The sequence below is a fragment of the Narcine bancroftii genome, chromosome 11 (genome assembly GCF_036971445.1).
Source record: "Narcine bancroftii isolate sNarBan1 chromosome 11, sNarBan1.hap1, whole genome shotgun sequence".
Taxonomy (NCBI): Eukaryota; Metazoa; Chordata; class Chondrichthyes; order Torpediniformes; family Narcinidae; genus Narcine; species Narcine bancroftii.
The window spans coordinates 93,447,890-93,471,867 of record NC_091479.1 but is presented as its reverse complement, the minus strand read 5'-3'; the positions used below and the strand labels follow the sequence as shown (position 1 = coordinate 93,471,867).

Below are 23,978 nucleotides of genomic sequence, written 5' to 3'. Positions count from 1 at the left end.
CAGAGGAGCCATCCAGATCCAGTACTTTTCCAGTTTCTCAAAACATATTAGGTATTGGCAGAAGGCAGGAATTCAATACTTGGCTATGGACCTCGTTTCGGAGGAAAGGGGCTGTCTGATTACAGCAAGTGGTCGCGTGACTTCTTAAAATGGGGATATTCTTTAATCTTTTCTTCCATTTCCCCTTTGGCTCCAGTGATTGACTGCACAATACATGCCTGCTTCTGCCTCTTTGCAACGATGGGCAGGCATCCTCCAGCAACATGCTAATATCCCAAACATGGAATTCCAATGCGATAAATTCCACTGGTGAACCCGTGCCAGAGCCAGATCATGCATTAATCAGCTCACAGTTCTATTATTTAAATAGAAAATGACTGAAGTAAATGCAGAACACAATCTTTAGAAGAAAGCAGAATGCTTCCATGAAATGCTTAATTATCTTATCTTATAATAAAGGAAACTATGAAAATGGCAAATTTAGCTTCATGTTCCATTTATAGTTTTGTTCCCCATGTTTAAAAAATATTGGGCTTCATTGTATCAGAATTTTGATCCCTCTCATTGTTAGTTTCATACAGTATTTATTAAAACAATTGATTTTATTGACTTTCGTGAATGGTGGACTTCTATATCACTTCAATTTTCTGAAAAACAGCAAAGGGAATACATTTCACTGTATAGTATTTTAATCAGCTGATTTTTAGATTACTGGTGGCTGTCCAGTTAATTATTATAACAAAATCATGAACCTGTGCATGTGCAGAAATTTAAAAAAATTGCATTTATGTACTGCCTTTCATATCTTTTTTCAGGATGTCGCAAAGCATTTCACAGCCAACAAAGTATTTTTGAATATTAGTCCCTGCTGCAATTGGGAGACGGCAGACAATTAGCTTATCACAGCACCCACAAACATAAATGTGAGAATTACAGGATAATCTTCTTGCTTTAGAAAATATGAATAAGTAATAAACATGGGCCAGGATACCAGGGATAACTCATCTGCTCCTCAAAATAATGCCAGAGGATTTTGAAAGTCAACCTGAGATAACAAATGGCGCGTAGAACAAACATCTTATTGGAAAATCAGCAATTAACAGAGGTTCACCATTAAGGACAGAGTGCAAGCATCAGCCTATATTATTGGACTAAATTATAGAATGAAGCTTGGACCCAAAACTTAATGCCTCAAGAGGGCAGCTAAGATGCTGGTGTTTAACCATAACAAGCAACACATAGAATCTGAATTTATCGAGCACAAATCCCATATATTTTATGGTAATACTTGGTGTAGAGAGAAGTGTTTTTAGTCTGAGCATATCTGTCTGGGTTCCAACTTCAGGAGATGACGGTTTTCAAGAAGATCAGATTTAAATATAAATCTTTGTTAAAACTTTCAAAGAAAGATTTACTCATGTTGCAAGTTTGAGGAGACTGGGAAATATAGATCAACAATAAATAAACTACTGAAAAATATGTGCTGAAGTTAAACATTCCACTGATTCATCAGATAACAGATGCACTTTGATTATTGATCGTTGAAAGAAATAGCATAGATTAGATGATATGGAAGTGAAATGTACAGGCAAATTACTTCCTGAAAATTAATACAATACTTAATTTATTATGGGAAGATTGAATCCAGACCAGGTGACAACAATTTTGGATGTCACGGACATGGACCACATCACAATGGAAGGCAAAACTACAAATTATTTATGTATTAGATCAGTTGCTTCTACCTTGCTAAGCTGAGACAGAAAGATGGAAAGACAAACATGCCAATATAGTGTTGACATTCAAATAATCACAGAGACAATTGAAATAGAAAGTGTTATATTTGCATTGATTTGCTACTTGTTAGAAAGTGTTATATTTGCGTTGGTTTGCTACTTGTTAGAAAGTGTTATATTTGCGTTGGTTTGCTACTTGTTAGAAAGTGTTATATTTGCGGTGGTTTGCTACTTGTTAGAAAGTGTTATATTTGCGTTGGTTTGCTACTTGTTAAACCTAGCACAAGTCTACTGGCTGACATTCTTATACACCCTATGTTACCTTTAGTCTATTCCTGTAATGCATTCACCCCTTTGCCAAGAGGCCATGCATTAATCTCAATTTATTACTTGCCATTTTACCCCCTTGTGTTTTCATCCTATGTCTGTTTGTTTGTCTGTGTTCCATGCAAATCAATATGCAGCCCTCTAGAAATGTCCAAGGAGGTTCAATGCCATGACCACATTGAATTTGACCTGTAAGGTCATAGAAGTTCAAATGTTTAAAACAAATTTGAATTTGCACCTGGGTCACTTCAATTAGTTACAGCACTGTGCATCAATGTACATTCAGAATAAAAACAAATGGCCAACCCCAATTCAATATGGGCCCTAAAAAGCGAAGCAACACTGGCAGGAGCTCTTCAAAAGCCTGTAGACTTAGACAAAGGAGAAAGCAAGAGACAGCGGAGGAACATCAGTCTTGCCCCTCACTGTTGATGCTTCCAGACAAGCAAGGAGCAGGCAGCAGGAAACAGAACAGCAGCGATACGCCCGTCTCAGTGCTCAGGCCTCCAGACAAGCAAGGAGCAGGCAGCGGGAAATAGAACAGCAAAATCAGGCATGCCTCATTTTTATTTCCTGGGCAATGCCGGGTATCCTGCTAGTCATAAATAAAATGCAATCTCTCCCATAGACAGGTCACCTCAGCCCCTCTGGTCTGTGCCAAACCACTTTTTCATGTCTAGTCTCACTGAGCTGCACTCAATCCATAGAACTCCACATTTTTCCCATCTAAATACCTCTACAAATTTCCATTAAATGTTAAAATTGTGCCCTCATCTACCACTTCAGCTGGAAGCTTGTTCCACACTCCCACCAGTCTCGGAGTGAAGAAATTCCCCACATGCTCCCCCTAAACTTTTCCCCGTTCACTCTTAACCCATTCCTCTTGTTTGAATCTCACTCACCCTCAATGGAAAAAAAAACAATCTACATTTACTATCTATCCTCCTCATAATTTTAAATACCTCTATCAAATCACCCCACATTCTTCTGCACCCCAGGGAATAAAGTCTTAACTGGTTTAAACTTTCCCTGTAACTCAGTCCCTGAAGTCAGGGCAACTTCCTAGAAAATCTTCTCTGCTCTCTTCCTATCTTATTGATATCCTTCCAGTGGTTAGGTGACTAAAACTGCACACAATACTCCAAATTTGGCCTTATATATATTTATATAATTTTTTTTTTTTTTTTTTACAACTTTAACATAACATCCCAATTCCTGTACTCAATACTTTGATTTATGAAGGCCAATATGCCAAAAGCTCTCTTTACAACCTTATCCACATGTGACCACTTTGAATGAATTATTTATCTCTATTCCCAGATCCCTATTCTGCTACACTCCTCAGTGCCCTACCATTTACTGTGGATGTCCTTTCTTGGTTTGTCCTTCCAAAATGCAACACCTCACACTTGTCTGCATTAAATTCCATCTGCCATTTTTCAAGCTTTGAAAACCTTCTTTGCTGTCCACAATGCTTCCAATCTTAGTATCATCTGCAAAGTTATTAATCCAGCCTATCCTTTTCCATAATTAATTTGAAACTAATGTCATTATGATCACTGGACCCAAAATATACCTCTACATTTACCTCCATCACCTGTCGTTCCCTAATAGGAGATCCAGTATTGCACCCTCTCTAGTTGATACCTCTATATATTGGTTTAGAAAAATTTCCTGAACAGATTTGACAAACTCCAAGCCATCCAGCCCTTATACAGTATGAAAATCTCAGTCAATATGTGGAAAGTTAACATCTTCTACTATCACATCTTTACGTTTCCTGCAGCTGTCTGCTATCTGTCTACAAATTTGCTTCTCCAATTTCCACTGACTATTGGGTGGTCTATAATACAACCTCATGAGTGTGGTCATACTCTTACCTGTTCCTCAGCTCCGGCCATATAGCCTCAGTAGATAAGCCCTCTGGTCTGTCCTGCCTGAGCACAGCTGGGATATTTTCCCTGACAAGCAATGCCACCCCTGCTCTGCCCCACCCCCCCCCCCCCCACCCCCCCGGTTCTTGCACGTCTAAAGCAACAGAAGCCAGGAACATTGAGCTGCCAGTCGTGCCCCTCATGCAGTATCAGTTCCAGATGTGTGTATAAGGTGGATCCTACGATTATTTGTGTTTATTAAGACACAGACATTTTACAAGAAAATTAATAATATGGTCTGTTTAAAATGCTCCTTGATAATAAAGGTCAACAGTAGACAAAGTTTTCAGAAACTAAACTAATTTTGAAAGCCAGGTTGTCATTTGCTGTTGGTTAGTATGGAGTTATAATCACTAATCCTATGAAGGAGATCTAGTAACTAAAATATTTTCTCTTATTCGGGGTATCTTTTAAATTCTATTAATATTAAGGTCATTAATAATGGCTGCCCATTATACATATCTCTTGATTTTCTCTCTCATTTTACCAATATATTCCAGTAATGTTGTTGAAAATAACTTTTTCCAGTGGCAATTCAGCTCTTCCAATTTATTGCTTCTCTCGTTTTACTTCCTATACATTAAATATTTCCCAGAGCAGAAAATATGAACTGTGGTTACCACAATAAAGTTTATGAAGTTTCAAAATTTTGTGGAGGAATCAATATTACAAAAATAAGGAGCTTATCTCAATATGCATCTGATCTGTGGAAATTATTAGCTTATAACGTTCTTGTTATTCCTGCAGTATTTTGTCTACTTTGCAGCATAGCTTGATTTTCTGCCTAAAATTTAGAAAATAAATATTTATCAAGTCTGACAGCATGAATGGCGAATGTTGCACGTTTTGTTGAAATACCATAAATCTGAAATATTAATTTATTTCCTTCAACACACAAGAGAATTGATCTACTAGGTACTTCACTTATATCAGCTATATTTTTCTTTTGGTTTCCTGACTGAATGGTTAAATGTGTCTTGCTTCTGCAGTAGAAATGATGCATACAAAATATCCATAATTGGGTTTTTCCACATTTAAAAAAAAAGAAATTGTTATGGGAAAGATGTTTATTTTAAATGCTTTTCTGAGGAAGATATTGAACAATTTAGCCTTCTAAACATTAAAGGCACAATGAAGATCTTCACGTTGTGGGAACAAACCAAAACTTGGCCACTACCCTGTTACTTAACATGAAGTGAACACAAACCAAAGCATGTCAAACCAGATAGTTATTAATTAACATGGTGGAGACTAAAATTTTAATCTTCTCAAAAGTTGGTGTATGATGTAAATTAAACTAAGTTTACTTGGATCACTACGTTCAGCCTGTTTTTTTTTAATCCCACACAATACAATGTACTAATTTTGCTCCACATGTGAAAGTAATACCGTAGCACAAAAACTGGCTGTATGTGTCTACCTACCTTTCAATCAAGGTTGGGAAAATCAAAGGTAAACTTAAATTAGGTAAAGATTAATTGTGGATCATTAATATTGATCATATCATGGAATAAGACAAAAATACCTGAGAAGTATAAATCCCTTTTTTAATATAAGGGAAACTTAATTGTATCTTATCTATTTTCTATTCAACATTAATTTTGGATATATTATGAGGAATGGGTTAATTGTTAACTCAACAGAATCATAAAATTCAATGTTTTGAATGGGTTAAGTAAATAATTTGGTTATACTTCTGCTTTACAATTTTTGTGTGATATGTATATGATTTGAATTATGTTATTAATTATATCATGTAAAAAGGGGTTTTTCTATTAAACTCAATAAAAATATTTTTAAAAGAAAATCAAAGCAAACCATAAACTCACTGCCACCATTGAGTAAGCTTCCCAGGAGTAATCAATTGAAACTATTTCTCCATTTATAGGTTCATGATTTTTTATTGTCATGTAATAAAACAGATGTAATATTACATGAAATTAACTTTAGTCTGCCATAAGGCAGACCAAGATTCTCCATCAGCAGAAATTCCTGGCGCTGGGGGATAGGATATCTTCAAGGTTATTAATGTGCGACAAAACCAAAAGTCACAGAAAGGCTTAAATCTTATTTCTATTTTTGAAACTGAAAAGCTAAAGAAAACTTTTATTTTCCCCTAATCTGATGATGCAAAGCCTATTTATTCTTTTTGCTGCATAAATATTCTATCAAATAAGTCTCTGAAGTTTAAATTCAGGTTCAATTCTCCTTGTCTCCACAAACAAAAAATGCTATCAGATGCTAGACACGTTTTTGGTCCTTCGTTTTAAAATTAGTAGTTATTTTAATGATTAAAAGTAGGAAATAATATGTCATTCATCAGCTTAACTTTAACACCCATAGTTCGAAGATTACGTAGTCCACAGACCACAAAAACATACAGTAAATTAAAAAATAAATGTTTAATATGTTCATATGTTCACAAACAAAATATTGAACAATAACAATAGATTGTAACAAAATTGCACAAAAATATTTTATATTAACGACTTCACAAAAATAGCAGAAAATAATTCAAGATGGATATGATTAAATGCCAGATGATTTTTCTTTAAGTTTTATCCCAGCTATGTTTCCTGCAATCATGTGATTGTACTTGTCTATAGCACTAAAGTGTCATCTTATTGCAGGGAACAGGGTAAATAAAGAGAAAAAAAAACATTGCTCCCATCAATGATATACAGGTTTTATATACAGTTTCAGTAATGTTTGATTTCAGCATAAATAGATCCTGCCTCAGTGATCAGCTGAAGCACCCCATATACACAATTTTTATAAGTTATAATTAGCCCATCCACTTCACCACATATTCACTTCATGGACGACTGATTCCAGACACTTACATTTGTAAAATGACATTTTAACTCGATTGAAATCTTACCAGTGTCACTTCTGCGATAAGCTCTGCTTAACACCACTTCATATGCAACATTCATCCAGAAAAAAGATCTTTATGGCTAAAATCCCTTTACGGCTTCAAAAAGTCTGAAATCCTTAATACCAGTATAACACTGCAGTCAGTTACGGCAACACTTGCTGAAATCTTTAAAATAAATATCTTTGCTGATAATGTTAACAAAACTGAACAATGTACATCTCTAAATATCAGAAATGTATGTTTCCATTAATATAGATATTTTACAAGAATTTATCACGCAGATCATGCTTATAAGGAATAAAACTAGAGACACATAATAGTGACTCATCTAGTTAACAGGTACATATATATGTTAATAATTAAGACATGAATATGGAGGTCCATTATGGTTTCAGTTAAACCAGCTAGGGATCTCTTGTTGGAGTGAAAATGTTACCCCAGATGATGGATATGTTACCTCTTTCATGTTTGTGCCTTCCTGACGCCATTAAGAATGAGCGCTTGTCTCTGCTTGCGTGTAACCAGTAAAGACAACATCTTTGCAGTTATCTGCAAACAATCGGAAACACTCAGTTCTACACGCTTGATTACTCATCTTCTCTACAGAACAGTAATGAATTCCAGCATGCACCACCAGTTGGTCAATGCTTTGTTCAGCAAATGGTGCAATACACACAAATATCCAGAGCCATCCACGTCCCAGAAAGTGTACATTGCTTGCAGACGATGAGACAGAATGTTCCATGCAAATGATTGAACCCAAGTCACATTGCGTGAACTCAGACAGAAGTCAAGACATCTTCGAAATGGATCAAAGTCACAGAAATGAAGTCCAATGGAGTGATATCATTTGGAAGCACACATTTGTATTCAGTATCTCCCTGAAAAACACTTATTATTGAACATAGTGGCTAAGCAGATCTTTTAAATGTCCTTTGATTGCAATGGTAATGCAATAACATTTAAGCAAGACGCATTACTTTGCGAAGATTAAATGCAAAGGTCAGAAACTTCAATTAATGCAGTATTTTTGATATTTACAGTGATATCATGCGGGCTGTAAATATTACTGGTCGGGTTACTTAAAGCTGTCATCTCAATTATATTGTTATGCAGTAGACGGTAACGAATAAATTATTCTAAGCTTGTTTACAGTATAGATGGGATGGGAGATCGAGAACGTTTCAGGGGACATGGTGAAGCTACTGGAGACAGTCTCAGAGCATTACCAGCCAAGCCAGCTATGTTGTTTAGGCTTCTGGACCTTTCATATCCTTTTACAAAAAAAATGCACAGCATCAGTTTGCATCAGTTAATAGTCATGAAAACAACATTACAAAATTCAATGCAATTATACATGATTTTCTTTACTACAAGGTGGCTTGATTAAAATCTATTACTTTAAGAATGGTTTGGGATTTTGTAGTCCTTTCTATGCCAAACATCAATAAATGTGCTAAAATAGTGCAGAGAAAGTAATGGGACATTAACTGGGTGTTCTGCACAGATTATAATTTTTTTGATAAGGATACTATATGCATTAATTTTTAGTATACCATAGATACTTCTGTCCACTGGGCAAACATAGTGCTAATATAGAAAAAGATATTAACCTACTAATATAATAACTTCCAGAATTCTGTCATTGAATAAAACCCTGAAATTTACAGTTTACATCTTTTATTTAAAAATTAACCTGAGGTAAAATTTGATCAGCTAAAGAAATCAAGTAAGAAAACAGAAAATACAGGGGTTAAATGTTAATGGCGAATTATTTGCATTTCTCTGTGCTAACTGAAGCATCGGTGAGCTTATACAAGAGCAATTAAATTTAAAACATACACAACACACACTTAAAAATGTATACCATGATGCTCATTAGCCAATGCATTACAAGAAAAATGATTACACAGAAAAGTATGACATGGAAAATGCACTGTTTTCTAAATTAGGTTATGCAATAAATTTCATAACATTGTTTCAGCTTTCTAAGGAGAATTGCGTACCTTTCCTGAGCCCTCCATCTGTTGTGCAGGCATAATCACCCATTGCCAGCAAGAAACACGTTTCCCCTCTGCTGTTTGTGTCCCTGGTGCTAGAGCGTCTGATTGGAAACGTGTCTTCAGGTGTTAGTGGCTGGTCACTTGCTGCACTGTCTTCACCTGACAACACCATTCACATCACCACTCTATTTATTGTCTCTGAACACACACCACAAGTTCAAAACAACAATCTACAATCTAAATTCACAGCAGGTTCATGCATTTGGAAAGAATGTTGCCTTTAGAAATATTCATTACTTATCAATAAGCCCACTAATGAGGCATAGCAGAGAAAATGCCAAAACATAAAAGCAAGGAGACCAGGCAGTCAATGTGAATAGGATTTGTCAATTGCCTACGATTATCATGTAAACATGCACATCAAAAAACACCATCACTCAAAGAAGTCAACTAAGCACACGCAACTCCATTATGCTGCTGTTAGTCTTGTATGGACCATTTCTTTTCAAATCTATTACGACATCATGAGCAAAACAGTGACGCTGCCTATCATAAAACAGCAATATTTATTCAGCAGAAAGCAAATTCCTAAAGCTTGTTTCATTTGTATAAGAATCTGGGATTCTATACAGCAAATAATGATGCATTCAACAGTAACCTTAATATCTAGTTTATAGAGCATTCCTTAAAAAATACATTCTAAGATGGCACTTGTCAAGTTTAAATAATTAAAGATTAGAATTACAGGTACACAGTTAAAGCATAAAAGGGTGACATTTTGTTGTTAAGACTTAAGTAAATGTAATGAGGAAATACTTCACATAATTTCTTGAGAAATCTGTGTTGTGGAATTATTTCAGTCTTGCACTTATTGTGCAAGTTGTGTTTAATTGTTAATTAGACTTTAAATCAAATGCAACCATTACTTTTTTTGAAAAAGAGAAACCAGTCACTTAAAATTGTCTCACAATCATGAGGACTTGCCCTCCATCGGGGAGATATGGTTAATGTAGAGGTTAGCACAACACTGTTACAGCGCCAGCGACCTGGATTCAAATCCATCGCTGTCTGTAAGGAGTTTGCCTGTTCTCCCCATGTCTGTGTGAGTTTCCTTCGGGTGCTCCGGTTTCCTTCCACCTTCCAAAAATGTACAGGTCTGTCGATTACTTGGGTGGAATGGGTTTCAATGGCCAGAAACAGCTTCTACTGTGTTGTAAATATTTTTTTTTCTATTTTTTTTTATCTCACGTAACCAGAGTCTGATTTTTTTTTCTTCTTCATGGTCACATAAGTAAGCGATAGGGCATAAAGAATTTGAGAAATTATGAATTTGGCTCTTAAACAGGTGGCAAGTCAGATGTTCAAAATGTACGTGCAATCATCCTTGTAGATATCCTTCCAAATTCTAGTAATAATTTATGATCGAGGAGAAAATCTACTCTAAGAATTGGGGTACAAAAAGGGGGAGAAGTGCCCAAAGCAATCTTTTTAATTCCATGCTACACTTTATAATCCAAGTTTTACATCCAACCACCCACCACCTGTGTTTAATAAAGTGCTGACGAGAACAGCTATGACCATTTTGAAAGACAAAGCTGGACAAATTTCAGGCGTTTGCTTTTAAGCAGAAACAACTATACAAACACTGGAATAAATAAATTTGATCTTCTATAATTGGTATTTTTTTCTTCATTCAAGTGATGTAGGAGGGTGGGCCTAGTATTTAAATGCCCATCCCTAATTGCTCGAGATAATGGTGGTGATCTGCCTTCTTGACACTTCTGTGCACCTTAAATTGTGAGTCTCTTCAGCTGTTGTCTTCCCATTAATACGAACAACAGGCATATACATTACCCCCAGAGGAGGCTGTACTGTCACCACTGAAACTAAAGAAAGCTCGCCAGACGCATTTGGATGCTATTAATATATCTGAGTGTAAACGGAAGTTAGATTTGATTGCCCACGTTGCGTGTGCAACCATAAAGTACTTTAACAAGGCCACATGGTATTTTCCTGTTTGTTTGTGGATTTATTACTTTGAAGTCGGTGTAAGTTTTGGTTCAAACACAGTAAAGTCCATAATACAAAACTGGTTACTTATCAATTGTGGATTTTCATTAGAGAGTGTTTCTAATGGGCCAAAATCAACAAGCTTCAGTACCGTATATGCCATCATATAGGACAACTCGTGTCTAGGTTGACCCTAGAATTTCCACCTAAAGTTTTGATTTTGAGCGATACCCTCTGTATAAGACAACCCAAAATTTGGCACTTACTGCTGACCAGTGGGTACTGTTAAAAGCCAATCACAATTTTTAAATAGCAAAATGTATTTGGATATTTTAAAATAAACCGCTGTTCAGCTCTGTACAGGCTGTTTAAAGCCTGTACAGAGCCGAATGCTGTCAGACCCAACAGAGGAGTGCTGAGGCATTGCTCATAATTAATGGGGAATGCACGAGATTGCGTCGGAGCCAGCATGAAGATGGAGGCAGGGTGGAGACCTTGGCAAGGTAAGAATGTACACCCGGCGTATAGGACGACCCGCGATTTTATGATGAAATTTTTCAGTTTCCTGGATCGTCTTATACAATGGCATATACAGTCATGCAATCTCCTTGTCCAGACATTATAAGCTAACTTGCTCATGTTTGAAGTTAAAAAGTCAGAAAATATAACTTTTTAATTGGCCAGATGCACATTAAAGTCGATGATCAGGTACAATGTGCAGACTAGTCCAGAGCTTACCAGGATATGTCATTTCCATTCACTGTAGATTTGGCTTACCTGTTCTGTTGTACTCCAAGTTATCCGTCCCAAAAGGAAATGCATCACTCTGAGTGTTGTTGCAAGGTGAAGTCGAATCTGTTTTGCAGTATGTAGGAGACCCTGCATGAGGAGCTTGGCTGATATGCTTCTTCCTCTTTTTTGGAAGTTTTTGTTTTGCCATGGCCAGTGAATAGTACAATCCAAAATTATTGACAATAACAGGTACAGGCATTGCTATGGTGAGGACCCCAGCAATAGCACAGAGTGCCCCTACTAACATTCCTGACCATGTCTCAGGATACATGTCTCCATATCCAAGTGTTGTCATAGTGACGACCGCCCACCAGAATCCAATCGGGATATTTTTGAACTTGGTGTGGTCACTCGCTGTTGGATCATTTGGGTTTGCTCCTATTCGCTCAGCATAGTAGATCATTGTGGCAAATATCAACACGCCCAGCGCCAAGAAAATGATTAGGAGTAGAAATTCATTTGTGCTAGCACGGAGAGTGTGTCCGAGCACTCTAAGTCCCACAAAGTGACGGGTCAGCTTGAAGATTCGCAGAATCCTGACAAATCTTACCACCCTGAGGAAGCCCAGTACATCTTTTGCAGGCTTTGATGAGAGTCCACGGAGTCCCACCTCCAAGTAAAAGGGTAAAATTGCCACAAAGTCAATTATATTTAGAAGATTTTTGATGAATTCAAGTTTGTTAGGGCAGAAAGTAATGCGGACTAAAAATTCAATTGTAAACCATGCTACACATACTCCTTCAATGTATATCAGTGTTGGGTCTGTTTCAATCTCAAACTGATGGATTAATTTAGATGAATTTCCATTCATTACATGCTCTGTTTTGTTAACAATTTCGTTAAATGCCTCATGTGTCTCAAGGCAGAAGGTGGTGATGGAGACAAGGATGAACAGTAAAGAGGCAAAAGCAATAAACTGAAAGAGAAAGTAAACATGCAATTATTTAAATCAGAAATGACACAGTTTCCAGTGATTTGGTTAGTTGCAAAAAATCTATTAGCAGACAAAAGTATTATTCCCTTATTAATTAGTGATATGTATAAAACAACATTATTGCATTTAGACTTAAAAATACATTACAATATTTATAAAATATCCACAGATGATAAAGCCATTCAAACTTTGCAACTTCTCAATACATTGTGCAAGTCAGACATTGGCATGTGCACTCCATCACACAGATAACATACTACTTCGGGTGACTAATGTAATCGTATTGAACTGATTTTCAAAACTAGCCTAAATTTTTCAGCCCAATGTGCACAAACAATTTTGCCTAGAATTTCATTCATGGGAATCTAAATTTAAAGTCTAAGGCGGCAAATAAATTGTTTCTTAAAATGTGCCTTCATGATGCAGCCATCAGAAACTTTAAAAAAAATCACAGAGATGCACTCTAATACCTGATTAAATGGTTGTATTGAGAGTTCCAAAGGAAGTGCCTCCACAATGGTTTACATTAACATAATATTCTAAGGTTATCATCATCTATAATATATTATTTATTTATTGAGATAGTCTCAAAACAATGGCCTGGGGAACCTTACTCATCATGAGGTCAGTTATATTACTACAAGTATGCAGCTAAGCTGCTAATAAAGCTGCTACTGGCTAAGAGCTGCTGAACCTCTTGTTAAACTGCAAACCACGACCATAAAGAAGCTGTTGATGAATTTCACTGGGCACTGCTGTCAGTTCAGCCATTTGTTCTTTTGCCCAGGCAAAGTTTGGACAATCCGAGTAACTCAGAATTAACTCATACATTTTTACTTGCGACCATTCTTTCATAAACTTGCAAATGAATTTTACATGCCTAATTCGATTTTAATGCATCTTCTACTCTCTGCTCGTCAAACTTCCTGTCCTTGTGAGTATCACTCACTCTCTCGCTAATCACAGAGTGTCGTGGGTGGCTAGAATACAATGATAGAGATGGTGGTGGAGGCAGGAACAATAGGGCCATTTCAGACAGCCATTTCATTCTAGGACCTTTTTGGTCATTTTGCCGGCACGTCTACTGTCTGAAAAATGCCGACACGGAATGGGGGGAGGGGGTCATTCCTGTGCCGGCATTTTTCCACCAGCAGACCTACTCCCAGCCCCAGAATGCCGCTCTATCGGAAATCTGCTTGGTATTGTGTCACACGACCCATCTCCTTTGGTCCAGGAATGCTGGCCTTCTGTGTGAAATTACTCCCTATCCAGGCATTTTGCTGAGTTTTTTCAGCTCTCTGTGAATGACTGGGTCAGGCTTGAAGCCAGGAAACTGCAGAGTCCTCTTTACAGCAATATCGCAGCATTTCTGTGTGAAAATGTCTTTAGACAGGCACGTAGATGAAAGAAAAATAGAGGGTTTTGAGGTAGGGAGAATTTAGCTACTTTATGAATATAAAGGTCGGCACAACATCTTGGGCTGAATGGCTTGTGATGTGCAGTAATGTTCCATCTGCAGGTAGTGATGTACACAAATACATGCATACTACACCTGATCTAGCCTTATATAACAACCTGTTCGCTCCATCTCCTGCTGTCTATGGAACAACCTACATTAATGCATCTCCAAACATTCTTTGGAATAAAGAATAGGAATCAATCATATATCAAGCCCAATAGTTTTGAGTTAAGAAAGAGTGGTCACCTTAAAACAGGTTTAAGACAACTGAATGGAGTATAACACAAAAGTCTGCAGATACCATGATTAAAGTAAAGGTAGAATGCTGGAGAAACCCAGCAGGTCAAACAGTGCACTTTATATAGCAAAGATATACCCTGTATAACCAATGTTTTGGGCTTGAGCCCTTCATCAAGGTATGGTTTTGGGCACAGGACCCTTGATGAGGGACTCAAGCCCGAAATGTTGGTTATATATCTTTATCTTGATATAAAATACACTGTTTGACCTGCTGAGTTTCTCCAGCTTTGATTTTACTTAACTATGCCTCCTCATTTTGTTTTTGCTACAATTTAGATAATCATTAAGAGCAATCCCATTTCCCAACTGAAACCCACGCTGTCCCACATCTCCATCAATTCTCACATTATCCATCTATGCAAGTGGTCATTTACATTCATCAGTTGGCCGAATGACCAGCACATCTTTCCGATGAGCACATGGGTTAAAAGAGGTATGTGTGAACTCCACAAAGACAACAGTGGAGGTCAGGATTGGACCTGAAAGATAATGACACTTCCCATTGCATGACTATGCAACCTTCATGCTGAGCCTTTACTGAGTTAAAGAGAGCAATGAATATTGTCCAGGACTTCCCCTCACCAAGCTCAGAGCTAGTCCAACAACACTAAGGATGCGATATGAGACAATATGAAGAAATAGTGTTTCCTCTTACACCCATATGATGCCTGTTCAGCCATCGATTGATAAACATGGAATGTGCATCTTATTTCAGATGGAGCAAGTGGAGGATCTGTGAAAATGTACCGCTTGAGTAAGGCTGCTCATGGATGTAGCTGATAAAATGCTCATTACTTCACCTAAAGATAGAAAGGCTTGTTTTGGAAAATCATCAATGCTATTTTTTCAAGGAACTTTGGAAACAGGATCAATTGTGCCAAAAAAGGTCGATGAAGACCAATCTAAACATATTGCTGGTGAGAATAGAGTTTGATCGCATTCGTTGTAGATGAAGTCGATTCACTACCAGAAGAGTTTTCTTAGTTAAATTTACCTTAATATCACTGACTAAAACTCCAAGTATAGGAACACAAATCTGGTAATTCACAGAGAGATGAAGATGGCAGATGGAGTACAATGTTGGCAAATGTGAGTTTATCTACTTTGGAAGGAAGAATGGAAGAACAGAATATTATTTAAATAGCGAGCAATTGCAGCATGGTGACATGCAGAAGGACTTGGGAGTGCTTGTTCCTGGATTGCAAAAGATTGGTTTGCAGGTGCAGAAGGTATTTAAGAATTTAAGAGCAGGCAGGTTATGCTGCAACTGTGCAAGGTACTGGTGAGCCAGCATCTGGAGTTCAGCATTCAGTTCTGGTCTCCTTACTTGAGTAAGGATGTAGTGGCTTTGGAGGTGATTCAGAGGAGGTTCACTAGGATGATCCCAGGAATGAAGGAGTTGGGCTATGAGGAGAGATTGAGTCGTCTGGACTGCACTCGCTGGAATTTAGAAGAATGAGAGGGGATCTTATAGAAACATATAAAATTATGAAAGGCATATATAAGATTGAGGTAGACAAGTTGCTTCTATTGGTAGGGGAGACCAGAACTAGGGGACATAGCCTCAAGATTCAGGGTAGTAGATTTTGGACAGAGATGAGGAGAAACTGTTTTTCCTAGAGGGTGGTAAACCTATAAAATTTGCTGCTGTTACAAACTAACAACTCTTTCAATTATTTTTGGGACAAAAGGGGGTTTGTTAGTATTAATACAGAACAGAAATAGAAAGGTTGGATAGATTTCTACAGTCAGAGAATGAAGGGAAATGGGGAAAAGGCAGTTAGGCAGAGATGATCATCAGATCAGCCATGATTACAGGCTTGGCAGGCTGAATGACCTACTCGTGCTCCTATTTCTTATGTTAAATTTTAAATTAGACATAGAGCATAATAACAGGCCATTTCGGCCCACGAGACTATGCTGTCCAATTTGTAACCCATTAACCTACACCCCTGGTATGTTTTTTTTGAACGGAGGGAGGAAACCGGAGACACTGGAGTAAACCCATGGGGAGAATGTACAAGCTCCTTACAGACAGCATGAGATTCGAACTCCGGTCTGGTCCCGATCGTTGATGCTGTAAAGGCGAGGTGCTTACCGCTATGCCAACTGGGCTATCCTCATTCTTATATTCTTAGTTGTTGAAATGTCTAGTCACATTTCAGATGTAACATAGGACTGACATAACTGTTACTGGTTTCTGACAATATATGGCCACCTTGTAATGTAAAGAGTTGCTCACTGTGCTCAAGTGGAAAGCAGGGCCCCATCATTCACCATCATATCTTCTCAACAGCCATCAGAAATGGTTTAGCTGCTGCAATGTTTTGCCACATCCATTAACAATGAACCCTTCATCTTGTCAGAAAAAAAACCTGTCAATATTTCTACCAACCACTAATGTTTCAGATGCACTGAGCAGGTCAGACAGCACCTGAGGAAGGAAATATGTTTTGGGTCTGAATCCCTTAATGAAACCTGGAATTTCTGCACCCAAAATGTTAATTCTGTTGCTCGTTACACACATCTTGTCTGCCCAGTACTTCCTGTTTGTTTTTATTTCAGATCCCTAGTATCTCCAGTTTTTTTTTTGCCCTTACTAACCTTTTCAACTAACTATAACCAGTATCTGAAAATTAGCTCTTGCAATTCGTAACTCCAAGGGCACCTGTGCAATACAAAACTCAACAGGTCGCTGTGTGACCTGCTGAGTGTCTCCAGCACTTTTGTGCACTGCTCTACAATCACAGCATCTGCAGACCTTCAAGTTGTAACTCCAAGGGCATTTGGATGGTTTTACAATATCCCTGATTTTATTGGCTCAAATAGAAATGTTCAAGGATAAAAATGCTGCATGTCTGACAAACACAAGGTCGTCGGAAAAATATGAGAAAAACTGATCCAAGAGACAATGCAGTGTAAAACAGGCTGTTGTAATGTAAGTTTGAGGGAAAAATCATGCAAAAAGAAGCACACTCTGTGAAGCAAAGTGACTGCAGCTAAATTGGATAAAGCATTGCTTCATTTAAAGCATCTAAAATGACACTAGATGATTAAGTGCCAGGTGTCTGTGGCAGGAAACTGGGTCTATTTCAAGAATATCTTTACAGAGATGAAAATTCGAGAAAACTTTTTTTAAAAAATTACCACCCTAGAAAAAAATATCACACTATAATATTTCATTCAGTGTAATAGACTGAGTTAGGTGCAAGTTTGTTGAGGATTTACAACTGCAACATGACAGAGCAGGTGCATGATCATCCAGTAGTGAATCACTTCGTCCCATTCATTTTATGTGTGCACACCAGATGTGGGCAGTGTTGGGAGTGCCAGCATCACTCCACAAGTACCCCATGCTTTGAGGCCTGCTCAGGAAAACTGCAGCAAGAATGCATCGGATACACGGTATGAATCATGAACTGATTATAATTTTGTACGTGACTACCCCATGTTATGGGGTACAGTCGGACAAAACGGCAAAGCTACATCATCTTCATAAACGTCACCAGGTATGTGTTTGAAAATTACTATTTCTTCTTCCTATAAAGTCCATGAGAGCACATTTTATTTGATGTCTCAAGCTTATGGGTCATGCTATTGTACTTTGTAAGGGTGAATTTGTGTTGCACAGGGATCACCTGTATTTATGAACCCTATTCAAGTACCGACTCTTGTGGAGCATTCTATGTCACAACCTTTAGTCTGAAAGGCAACCACTGAGCACGACTTGCTCTTCCCTCCTCTAAAAACCAAATTTTAATATATGCTGATCCGCCTTTTCCACAAGCCTCAACTTTGTAAAACAAATGTTATGTACTGCTCTAAAACTTGCTTAAAATTAACACACATGCCTTTTACAAATGTGTGTGTGTTTTCTTCATTAACTTAAACTTTTAAATATATGTGGGTTTTTTTCTCTCTGATTAGAGTTTCTAAAACCTTGCCTTCCATCAATTTTAAACAGAGTGGTAGAGTGTCCTTGCAACATTCTTATGGGAAAAAAAATTCAAATTTATTGCTTATTCTCTGGTGCAATCAGCAGAACTCAAACGTTTTGAATGGCAAGGCCTTCCATTATTTCTCATAGCAACCTGGATTGCAATCTGCTTCAACCAAGTGTCCTTTCTATTTAAGTATAGTGAATCCTTCTTTACCTTACCATTACATCACGGTGTTCCACAGGGGTCGGTGTTGGGGCCACTTTTTATTTTAAATGTTGTACAATATATTGAGAATTTGGATGATGGTTTTAGCTTGCAGATGATACAAAGGTAGGTGGAGGAGCTGATAGTGTAGAGAAAATACAAAGGCTGCGGAAGGACTTAGATTAGGAGAGCGGGCAGATGAAATGGAATATCAGAAAGTGTACAGTCATGTACATTGGTAGAAAAAAAATGGCAGGCTATTTTTTTTTTAAATGGGGAGAAAATTGAAAATTCACAGATGCACTGAGACCTGGGAGTCCTCATGCAGGACAGTGGTGAAGAAGGGAAATGCAATGCTGGAATCCTCTACAAGAGGAATAGAACATTTGAAAAAAAATTTAAGAGCAGGGATATCATGTTGCTGCTTTGTAAGGCGCTGGTGAGACCTCACTTGGGAGTATTGTGAGCAGCTTTGGGCTTCTCAATTTAGAAAGGGTTAGGGTTAATGTCTTGATTTTGGAGAGGGTACAAAGGAGATTCACTGGGATGATTCCGGAAATGAAAGGGCTATCATATGGGGAGCATTTAACTGCTCTTGGCCTGTATTTTTTGGGGATTTAGGAGAATGAGGCGAATCTCATTGAAACAATTTGAATGTTTAAATGTGTGGACAGAGTAGATGTATTTCTGTAGAGTGGAACACAAAAGTCTGCAGACCCTGTAATTGTAGTTAAGAACAAAGAGAAACGCTGGAGGAACTCAGCCGGTCTTGCTGTGTCCACGAGAGATGTAGAAATATTGCCGACATTTTGAGCCTGAGCCCTTCTTCAAGGAATAAGCAAAGAATAAACTGTGGAGACAGTTTATAGACTTAAGCCAGGGTTGGACAGAATATAATCAAAATGATGCATTAAAATTGATCGTCCAAAACAGTGACAAATTAAGAACAAAAATCACGATAAAGAAATGAGTTTTGGAAGGAGTTAAATTTTCCTTGATATTGACGGTGGCATCTGTGTCACCTACTGCAAGTAGTAAACGTGCATTCATTACAGAGTAGCAATCAGGAAAGTAAATCCATGCCAACCTTTTGGCCCATCGATACGAATGCAATTTGTCTGCATTAGTTTGTCTGCTTCTCTGCCATGCCCATTCATGGGCCTGTCTGAGGGCCTTAAAGATTGGGATTGTATTTGACTCCACCACCATCACTGGCAAATTTCTACCATTTTTGTGCTTAGATTTTCTTCAGATTTCCTTTAAAATCCCCTACTTCTCGCCTTAATTGCATCTCCTCTTTTTTGATACCTCTACCATGGGAAAGAGATTCTAAATATCTACCCAACCTATGCATCTTTTAATTTTATACACTTCTAGCTGAGCCTTCTTCACTCTAGGGATAACTAGCCCAGTCTATCGAGGAGTGCTCCTGGAGCCAGCTCATCAAGGCAACCATGAGATGGCACGAGAGCGCAGAAGATTTGGATCGTGTAGATTTTTAGGCCGATGATAATTTGAACTGGACCCTGTGTAGTTGCAATGGCTGAAGACACTTGGGCCTCTGAGGGGATTCATTTTTGCTTCTCTTTCTCTCAGAGGTGCTTCAGACAATTTCAGCCAAAAACAAATTCCCCGTACTAGTGCGCTGTCTTTATTAAATGTCAATACAGGAATTTTGATGGACTTGGGTAGGTTTGCCACTTCTGCATTCCTGGGCACTCGAAATACCAAACCAGGCTGCGCTGCAGTAATCAGTATACTTTTCTCAGTACACCCGTAGAATCGCGCGAATAGGCCAAATCTCTTCAGACTTCTTAGCATTTCTCTGTGTTTTTACTACAATCACAGGGTCTCAGACTCTTGTGTTTCACCCTACAGAAATAAATTCTCATTCCAATCTGATAATCAATTTGCTTGAGTTTCCATATCATTGAATTACATCATCATAAATAATAGATAAACACCACTCTTTACCTCCACTATCTTAATATAATGTGATTTTTCTTTAGACAATTTCTGATCTAATTCCGTCTCATTTTAGACAACTTCGTGTAGCCTTTAAGAGAAGATTTATCAAATGTTTTTTTTTCCGTCTTGTGATTAGAATCTCTCAGTAACACAGAGTGGTGTGCGTATAGAATGATGCAGTTATAGAGGATGCAGTTACAACATTAAAAAAGTATTTGAACAAGCAGGTGGACTGGGAAGGTTTAAAGAAAGAGTTCTCAACCAGTAGACCATGGCCCACTAGTGGGTCACATGTTTTTCCATGTGAGTCTTTAAAAATATTAAATAAAATACATTAAATTAGATAAAGATGTGTTTCTTTCAGAGGTGCCTTTGAAAATATTGCTCAGTCATTGTCACTAGTGAGGCGGGAAGCCAGGTGGGCTGTAGGCTGCAAAAGTTTGAGAACTATTGGAGGGATATGGGACTATCTCGGAGTGGCATCTTGATCCTTTGAGCCGAGGGATCTGTTTCCAAACTCTATTGCTCCATGGCTAACAGAAAGTAAAACTAAAATAATGTTGAAGTGTGGCGGCCCTTCGCAGCTTCCCCCACGACACCTCACAAAATGAAGGACGAACGCGACGATCCAGCAGGCTGCACGAGGCCTGCAGCGCTGCCCTCCAATCGGCCTATCAGGGAAAGCGGATCACAAACTCACCAATCAGTGTTGAGAAGGTTTTGACCACACCCCTCATCTTGAGAATAAAAGCAGGGCTGTGAGCCCAATAAAGCTGACTGTGTTAACTACATCCAATTGGGGATGGTGTCATTCTTTCTAAGCTAACCTGCATACAGCTATAGCCTCTCCTGTGCTATAGGCTCCATAGAGCCATAGCTTGTAGCAGTCAGCTACAGAAGCATCAAAAAGGAAATTAGAAATCTGCTGTCTATCAGTTTGTGAAATCAGATGTTGCCCTTGGGGAAATTCTCAGTGGGACTATATAATGAGCCACATAACTGGAAGGAAAAAGCTGATGAGATGGGCTCAGACACAAATATTCCAGAAGGTACAAATGAGGAAAAAGAGATACAAGAATTTTCAACAAATCAACACAAAAGAATCATTAAATTACTTTACTCAGAACATCCTGAATTTGTATTCCATGGAGCCTGTCAATTATTTTACAATATGAAAGCTGTAATGAACTGGACATGAAGAAAATTAGCAGTATGTAAGCAGATTTAATAGGACCATTGGGTCAACTTGATGGACCAAGGACTGGATGAAGAGTAGAATGCAGCTTCACCACCAGTGCTGTAGCAAGTCTGTACATTTATAGCTCTAAGTCTCAGTCTAAGACATTTGGGCATAGGTGGCTCATTTCTGAAGCACAAAGTGATCCTCTTAGGCTTCGTTGTGTGTTGGGGAATGTGTGGATTATACATGTGTGATTAATGATCTCCCCTAAAACAGTGAGGCTTGAATTCCTACATAGGGCCTGGGTGACCAAGAAGCCAAAGTGACATTTGTCACTTAAACACATTAAACAAATACTGAAGCAAATAGTGAACCCTAACCTAGAAACTAATATCCCGATGGAAGCTTGCACCAGTGACATCAGAGGAAGCAGTAGTTCACGCAGCCTGACATCGAGCACAAGGTAGCCTCAAGGCTATGGAGTTTTGTGGACAGTGTTTGTCCTGATCAGATTATTCTCCTGATCAACTTCAGTTGCCAAATCCTTTCTATAAATGGCATTTCAAACTTTCTCAACAATCAGTTCGGTTAAGTTATCCTGACCAACCTGTTTCCGACTTCCTTATAGCTTTCTTAATCTGCACAGTACAATAAACAAATGGGTAATAACAATTCTAAACTAGGCAGCTAATTATGCCCATCTACAAAGGATCCTGGTGATAAACACTTAGTAACACTTAAGAGTTGATTTGTGGTGTTCAAGCCAAAATACTGATTAAATTGACGCAATGAATGGGATGAAAACAATAACTTTTTTTCTTAAAGAATTGGGTGTATTGGAAGGATAGTTGAGCAGCCATTACATCATTTGACCGAAGTGCTGCGAGCACGGAGAGCCCACCTATCGGAACAGTTAACCACTTGCTTGCTGAAACTTTGGCGCAGAAACTTGGAGACAATTATTTTAGTTTGCTCTTTTCCTCTTGGATTCTTATTTGAATTATTTTCTTGTGCTTCCACCACAGTTACAGAGGACAAGCAGGAGATTTCCTTCTGGGATTTTCTTTTGACTGAACTTCATTCAATTAAATCTCTGTCATCTTTAAGTGTACAATAAAAACAAATGAGAGTGTTTTCTTGAGTTAACCCACATGTGTATCACAGAGTATTCACAACAAAGGAAAATGGAATAATTATGGGTATCTAAAAATCATAATTAATAAAGTGCTTTAAAACATGCTTTTAGTTGAAGGGAGTTATGCTTTACATTCATATAATTTGCATATGGCCTCTATTATTTGCCTTTGGTTGCCTTCATCTTTGGAAGTTCTTCAAAACTGGATGGCCCAAGTCCACTCCAGTTTTGCAGGTTCTGACATAACTGATGAGGCCAATGTGGGAATCACAGACTCTTCAATGATGGGGCAGCAGGTAACTGATGTGATGTAGGGGTGGGGCAGAGGAAATCAGTACTTAGTGAGGCATTCTTTCTGCAGTTTATCCAGGGATCATGTGTAATCCCAGTGCAGGCCTTAAATGCCCTCAAAGTCTTGTCCTGTGGCAGACGGCAGGGGAATCCTGTGGTTACTACAGGTCAGACTTGTTCTTTAAAAGTGGTCACCATTCAGCAGAATCATTTAATATACCCCCTCAGATTTGCAGATAACTGACAAAATAATGCTGTCATCGATGACTGACATTTTGACACTATTTATCTTCAAATTTACATCTTGAAATTTCTAACTTTGCTATTTCAACATTAGGCACAAAGGAAGATATTTGAGCAGACCAAGCAGTAAATTTACTTTGAAAGATCATAACCTCTTTAGAAACATCACTAATCAGTTAAAGCTCCTGGAATCTGGCCCAAATGCGGATTGGTAGATGTGGTGAAGTACTAACAACAAGACTCTGCAATTTTGAACTTGTAATTTTTCCTATATATTTTCACTGGTTGCTTGAATTCCAGATAACAAGGGTTTTCCTGTATTAACTTTCTTTCTTTCTCCATCTAAGCTGCCTGACCTGCTGAATATTTACAGCATTTTCTGATTTTATTTTGGATTTACACCTTTTTTTTAGTTGCGTAGAATTGCTTTTGAATTCATTAGTTACTACCAAGGCACAGTTACACTAAATAGCATTTTGGTGACAGTATACCTGTGCAGAGTCTGTCTTGTAAATGTCTTCCTGATGTGTAGTTCGCAGAGCCAATGAATGATTTGTTGGAATTGTTGCTAATGTTGAGCCCATGTTCCACTGATATCACTAGTGGGAAGATAATCCAATCCATTCCTATTTCAAAAATTTAT

The 23,978-nt window shown here is 38.0% G+C and overlaps 1 protein-coding gene across 1 annotated transcript in view; it reads right to left on the bottom strand.

Moving 5' to 3' along the window:
- Positions 1 to 7,369: 7,369 nt before the first annotated feature.
- LOC138746146 (voltage-gated potassium channel KCNC2-like) overlaps positions 7,370 to 23,978 on the bottom strand; it is a 95,088-nt gene continuing 78,479 nt past the window's right edge. Inside the window, exons 2-4 of the mRNA XM_069904051.1 lie at positions 11,666 to 12,596; positions 8,882 to 9,037; positions 7,370 to 8,149 (exon numbers count right to left, since the gene is read on the bottom strand). Coding sequence (XP_069760152.1) covers positions 8,025 to 8,149; positions 8,882 to 9,037; positions 11,666 to 12,596 — 1,212 coding nt within the window. The 3' untranslated portion in view covers positions 7,370 to 8,024. The remainder of the gene's footprint in view (positions 8,150 to 8,881; positions 9,038 to 11,665; positions 12,597 to 23,978) is intronic.